Source organism: Bos javanicus, chromosome 3, assembly GCF_032452875.1.
Source record: "Bos javanicus breed banteng chromosome 3, ARS-OSU_banteng_1.0, whole genome shotgun sequence".
Taxonomy (NCBI): domain Eukaryota; kingdom Metazoa; phylum Chordata; class Mammalia; order Artiodactyla; family Bovidae; genus Bos; species Bos javanicus.
Window position 1 is genome coordinate 65,236,178 of NC_083870.1, and position 7,099 is coordinate 65,243,276.

At 40.0% G+C, this 7,099-nt stretch overlaps 1 protein-coding gene across 1 annotated transcript; it reads left to right on the forward strand.

Annotated features, from left to right (window-relative positions):
• The first annotated feature begins 5,530 nt into the window (after window positions 1-5,530).
• On the forward strand, window positions 5,531-6,676 carry LOC133245332 (replication protein A 32 kDa subunit-like). The gene has a single exon (XM_061413241.1). The coding sequence runs from the start codon at window positions 5,604-5,606 to the stop codon at window positions 6,525-6,527; it is 924 nt and encodes a 307-aa protein (XP_061269225.1). The 5' UTR covers window positions 5,531-5,603; the 3' UTR covers window positions 6,528-6,676.
• Window positions 6,677-7,099: the final 423 nt, after the last annotated feature.

Here is a 7,099-nt window from a genome sequence, read left to right on the forward strand (position 1 = left end):
GGATTCTCCAGGCAAGAATACTGGAGTAGGTTGCCATTTCCTTCTCCAGGGGATCTTCCTGACCCAGGGATCAGACCCAGGTCTCCCGCATTGCAGGCAGATGCTTTAAGCTCTGAGCCGAGAATGACTTAAGTAGAGAATAAAAGTAGGCTTTTCTAAAAAAAAACAAAAGATTGTAAGTAGAAGAAAGGAAATGATTGATGAAGAAAGATTTAAGAAGATCAAAAGGGATTGGTTCCATAAAATTTAGCATTTCTCTTCTTTTAATTTTTATTTTATCTTATAGTTGATTAACAATGTTGTGTTTGTTTCAGGTGTACAGCAACATAATTCAGTTATACATATGCATGTATCTATTCTTTTCCAAAGTTTTCCCATTTAGGTCTTTATAAAATATTTAGCAGAGTTCCTTGTGTTATAGAGTAAGTTTTTCTTGGTTACCTATTTTAAATATAGCACTCTCTATATGTCAATTGCCTAATCCAAATCTGTTTCTCAGATCACAAAGATGGAGTGACCACTAGGAGTATCTCATCATGTTTTATTTCTCTGTATTTGGCATTCTTCTCAACTGCTAAGGAAATTCTTATCAACAAGGAAATGAAGGATTATAAAAACTCCCAGGAGTAAAGCCATGAAAATATCTAAAAACCAGGTGAGAAGAATTTACATTTTAAAGATGAGATTTATATTTGATTTTAAGACTTGTTTTGTGGATTAAAACCCTATTTAACTATTTTTTTATTTCTAAATTATATGTATATATCTCTTTTTAAAAATCTCATTTCTAATTTTCTGCAATATTCTGGCAAGAAAAATTCCTCTGTATATATTGAAAAAGGTATTTAATGATGGCATTTTAATATAAAATGGGCCACAGCAAAATTTGGCATAATTTAATTACCAGATTGAGTAGATCTTAATATAACATATTGTTGGAGGACTTGCATGCCCCTAGAATACTGGTACAAGGAGAAAACAATTTATGAGAAAATTTGAGAAAAAAATTTAGCTCATTTAACGTTTTAATTTCTGAAATTTTGAATCCTTTCTTTCCTTTATAACTCTTTTATATGCCACTATGGAATGGTTAAAAAAAGTTTGCCTTCCTCCACCTCCCACCTTTTGGATATCAGTTACATGATTAACCATATTCACTGTGTATTTTTATCTGTATAATATTTAAAATGAGAAGTTGATATTGTTTTAAAGCAGAGATACAGATGACTACAGCATAATAGGGTACACAATGTAGGGTGTGGGTACAATGTCTGTGGAAGCAGGAAAGATTGTAGCTAAAAGGAATCATGTCCAAAATGTAGAAACTGTTGGGATGATGATATTGAGAGTAATTTAAAAATTGCAGCCCTAGTACAAAAAAGACACAGAATTTCAGAAATTAAAACAGGAAAGGTTTCAGATGATATATTGCAGAAAATTCCCATGCCTTTGAGACCTCATTAGTTATTCTAAAACAACAACCAAAAAAAGATGTTCTGTTGTGAAATAATGTTTGAAAAAGTTATCCTTAACAAAATTAATCCATTTTCTTTTAAGATGTGTAATAATTATGATATATAAAGGTCACAAGAAATATTCTGCAAGCTTCTTAAGCTTTCATGTCCCCTTTTTGTTTATTATAAAGACACACTGAATTTTTGAGGAACCTATTTCCCATTATCTTTTTGGAAAACCCTAATTATTTCACATGACACTGAGATGAGTAATTTTCTAAAAACACACAAATAATTAATGGGAGTGAGAAAAGGACAAAAGATATTAGTATTGAAATGTACAATTTCTATATGCCAATCATTTGACATTCATCTTACTTAATTTTCATGATAACTCTAAATGATAGACATTAATCTCCATTAGAGATGAGGAAACTGGTCTTAAGAACAGCAGTTCAATTCAGTTGAGTCAATCAGTTGTGTCCAACTCTTTGTGACCCCATGGACTGGAGCACAGCATGTTTCCCTGTCCGTCACCCACTCACAGAGCTTGCTCAAGCTCACATCCATCGAGTCAGTGATGCCATCCAATCATCTCGTCCTCTGTCATCCCCTTCTCCTCCTGACTTCAATCTTTCCCAGCATCAGGGTCTTTTTCAATAATCAATTATTTACATTAGGTGGCCAAAGTAATGCAGTTTCAGGATCAGCATCAATCCTTCCAATGAATATTTAAGACTGATTTCCTTTAGGATTGACTGGTTGGATCTCCTTGCAGTCCAACAGATTCTCAAGAGTATTCTTCAACACCACAGTTCAAAAGCATCAATTATTTGCCCCTCAGCTTTCTTTACAGTCCAGCACTCAATCCATACATGACTACTGGAAAAACCATAGCTTTGACTAGATGGACCTTTGTCAGCAAAGTAATGTCTCTTCTTTTTAATATGTCGTCTAGATTAGTCATAGCTTTTGTTTCAAGGGGCAAACATCTTTTAATTTCATGGCTGCAGTCACTACCTGCAGTGATTTTGGAGCCCAGAAAAATAAAGTCTTTCACTGTTTCCACTGTCTCTCCATCTATTTGCCATGAAGTGATGGCAGCAGATGCCATGAACTTAGTTTGTAAAATGTTGAGTTTTAAGTCAAATTTTTAACTCTCTTCTTTCACTTTCATTAAGAAGATCTTTAGTTCCTCTTCACTTTCTACCATAAGGATGGTATCATCTGCTTACCTAAGGTTATTGATATTCTCCCAGCAATCTTGATTCTAGCTTGTGTTTCATCCGGCTGGACATTTCACATGATTTATTCTGCAAATAAATTAAATAAGCAGGGTGACAATATACAGTCTTGACGTACTCATTTCACGATATGGAAAAAGTCCCCTGTTCCGTGTCCAGATCTAACTGTTGTTGCTTGATCTGTATACAGATTTCTCAGGATGCAGGGAAGGTAGTCTGGTATTCCCATCTCTTTAAGAGTTTTCCAAAGTTTCTTGTGATCCACACAGTCAAAGGCTTCGGTGTAATCAATAAAACAGAAGGAAATATTCCTCTGGAATTCTCTTGCTTTTACTATGACCCAGCAGATGTTGGCGATTTGATCTCTGGTTCCTCTACCTTTTCTAAATCCAGCTGGAACGTTTGGAAGTTCACAGTTCACACACTGTTGAAGCCTGGCTTGGGGAATTTTGAGTATTACTTTGCTAGCCTGTGGGGGCTTCCCTGGTGGCTTAAGGGTAAAGCATCTGCCTGCAATGAGGGAGACCCAGCTTTGATCCAAGACCTGGGTTCAATCCCTAGGTCAGGAAGGTCCCTTGGAGAAGGAAATGGCAACCCACTCCAGTACTCTTGCCTGAAAAATCCCATGGACCGAGGAGATGAGTGCAATTGTGCGGTACTTTGAACATTCTTTGGCATTGCCTTTCTTTGAGATTGGAATGAAAACTGACCTTTTGCAGTCCTATGGCCACTGCTGAGTTTTTTTCCAAATTTGGTGGCATATTGAATGCAGCACTTTAACAGCACTATCTTTTATTATTTTAAATAGCTCAACTGGCTTTGTTCATAGTGATGCTTCCTAAGGCCCACTTGACTTCACATTCCAGGATGTCTGGCTTGAGGTGAGTGATCACACCGTTGAGGTTATCTGGGACATAAAGTTTTGTTGTTTGTTTTTTTGTATAGTTATTTTGTGTATTCTTGCCACCTCTTCTTAATCTTCTGCTTCTCTTAGGTCCATACTATTTCTTTCCTTTATTGTGCTCATCTTTACATGAAATGTTCCCCTGGTATCTCTAATTTTCTTGAAGAGATCTCTAGTCATTGCCATTCTATTGTTTTCCTCCATTTCTTTGCATTGATCACTGAGGAAGGCTTTTTTCTCTCTCCTTGCTATTCTTTGGAGCTCTGTGTTCAATGGGTTTACCTTTCCTTTTCTCCTTTGCCTTTAGCTTCTCTTCTTTTCTCAGCTATTTGTAAGGCCTCTTAAGACAACCATTTTGCATTTTTACATTTCTTTTTTGGGGGGATGGTCTTGATAACTACCTCCTATACAATCTCAGGAAACTTTGTCCATAGTTCTTCAGGCACTCTGTCTACTACATCTAATCCCTTGAATATATTTCTCACTTCCACTGTATACTCGTAAGGGATTTGAGTTAGGTCATACCTGAATGGTCTAGTGGATTTCCCTACTTTCTTCAACTGAAGTCTGAATTTGGCATTAAGGAGTTCATGACCTGAGCCACAGACAGCTGCCGGTCTTGTTTTTGCTGACTGTATAGAGCTTCTCCATCTCTGGCTGCAAAGAATATAATCAATCTGATTTTGATATTGACCATCTGGTCATGTCCATGTGCAGAGGCTTCTCTTGTGTTGTTGGAAGAGGATGTTTGCTATGACTAGTGCATCCTCTTGGAAAAAACTCTGTTTGCCTTTACCCTGCTTTCTTTTGTACTCTAAGGCCAAACTTGCCTGTTACTCCAGGTGTCTCTTCATTTCCTACTTTTTCATTCCAGTCCCCTATGATGAAAAAAAAACACATCTTTTTGGGGTGTTAGTTCTAGAAGTTCTTGCAGGTCTTTATAGAAATGTTCATTTTCAGCTTCTTCAGCGTTACTGGTTTGGGCATAGACCTGGATTACTGTGATAGTGAATGTTTTGCCTTGAAAACAGACAGAGATCATTCTGTCGTGTTTGAGATTGCACCCAAATACTGTATTTATGGAGAAGGAAATGGCAACCCACTCCAATATTCTTGCTTGGAAAATTCCATGGACAGAGGAACCTGGCGGGCTACTGTCCATGGGGTCACATAGAGTCAGCCACGACTGAGCATATCAGCAGCACTGCTTTTTGGACTCTTGTTGATTATTAGGGTTACCCCACTTCTTCTAAGGGATTCTTGCCCATAGTACTAGATAAAATGGTTATCTGAATTAAATTTGCCCATTGAAGTTCATTTTAGTTCACTGATTCCTAAAACGCTGATGTTCACTCTTAACCATCTCCTGCTTGAACAGTTCTAATTTACCTTGATTCATGGACCGAACATTCCAGGTTCCTATACAATATTGTTCTTTACAGCATTGACTTTACTTCCATCACCAGTCGCATCCACAACTGGGTGTTGTTTTTGCTTTGACTCCATCTCTTCATTCTTTCTGGAGTTATTTCTCCACTCTTCTCCGGTAGCATATTGGGCACCTACCAACCTGGGGAGTTCATCTTTCAGTGTCATATTTTTTTTTGCCTTTTCATACTGTTCATGGGGTTCTCAAGGCAAGAATACTGAAGTGGCTTGCCATTCTCTTCTCCAGTGGACCACATTTTGTTAGAACTCTCCACCATGGCAGAGGTCTTGGGTGGCCCTATAAGGCATGGCTCATAATTTCACTGAGTTAGACAAGGCTGTGGTCCACGTGATCAGTTTTATTAGTTTACTGTGATTGTGGTTTTCATTCTGTCTGCCCTAAGAGGGAGAAGGATAAGAGGCTTACGGAAGCTTCCTGATGGGAGAGACTGCCTGTGGGGGAAAATGGGTCTTGTCTGATGGGCGGGGTCATGCTCAGTAAATTTTGAATCCAATTATCTGTTGATAATTGGGGCTCTGTTCCCTCCCTGTTGTTTGGCCTGAGGCCAAACTATGGTGGAGGTAATGAAGATAATGGTGACCTCCACTATTGCAGGTGGTGGGATGGGGCGGGGGACGGTTAGGGAGACTCTGAGAATGGTTAGAGCGAAGTCTGGGGTGGGGGTCCGGTGGGTTTTTCAGAGGCTTGGAGGGCAGCACAGATGTTTATACTGTTGTTGTTTAAAACCAGATGGATTTGAAAGCTATAGCACCTCCTCTTTCGGGGGAGCCAGTGGCTACACACAGTCCCCTGGGGACTTTGGATCTCCGACAGCTTCCCAGGCTGAAAAGAAATCCAGAGCTCAAGCTCAGCCCATTGTACCTTGTACCATATCTCCGCTGCTTTCTGCTACTCTGGTTGATGAAGTATTCAGAACTGGAAATGTTGAGATTTCACAGGTCACTATTGTGGGGATTATCAGAAATGCAGAGAAGGCTGCAACCAATATTGTTTACAAGATAGATGACATGACCGCTGCACCCATGGATGTTCGCCAGTGGGTTGACACAGATGATGCCAGCAGTGAAAACACTGTGGTCCCTCCAGAAACATATGTGAAAGTGGCTGGTCATCTGAGATCTTTCCAGAACAAGAAAAGCCTGGTAGCCTTTAAGATCATGCCCCTGGAGGATATGAACGAGTTCACCACACATATTCTGGAAGTAGTCAATGCACACATGATGCTGAGCCAGTCGAACAGCCAGCCTTCAGCAGGGAGAGCACCTATCAGCAATCCAGGAATGGGTGAAGCTGGGAACTTCAGTGGGAATAACTTCATACCAGCAAATGACCTCACTGTAGCCCAGAACCAGGTGCTGAATTTGACCAAGGCTTGCCCAAGACTTGAAGGATTGAACTTTCAGGATCTCAAGAACCAACTCCAACACATGTCCGTAGCCTCAATCAAGCTAGCTGTGGATTTTCTAAGCAACTAGGGACACATCTATTCCACCGTGGATGATGATCATTTTAAATCCACAGATGCAGAATAACTGGATCTAATTGGGTACCCGAGATATTTTCCAGTTGGACCTTTTTTTGCAGCCTCTTGTCTCCAGCTGTGCATATAATTGGCGAGTTGACTTATAGGAAGTAGATTTCATCTATAAAAGATCTCAACCGACATCCTTTTGAAACTTACTACTACTCTTATGTGTTTTTGATGGACTTCCCTGGTAGCCCAAACGGTAAAACCTCTGCCTATAATGCGGGAGACCCGGGTTTGATCCCTGGCTCAGGAAGATCACCTGGAGAAGGAAACGACAACCCACTCCAGTATTCATGCCTGGAAAATCCCGTGGACTGAGGAGCCTGGTGGGCTACAATCCATGGGGTCGCAAAGAGTCGGACATGACTGAGCGACTTCTGTGTGTGTGTGTATGACCCTGCAGCAGGCCACTGCTGACCCACGCCTCCACTGGAGATTCCTGGACACTCACAGGCAAGTGTGGGTCAGTCTCTTGTGGGGTCGTTACTCCTTTCTCCTGGGTACTGGTGCACTCAAGAT

Coding starts and splice junctions, on each gene's coding strand:
- LOC133245332 (XM_061413241.1), top strand. CDS start 5,604: ATGGTGGAGGTAATGAAGATAATGGTGACCTCCACTATTGCAGGTGGT.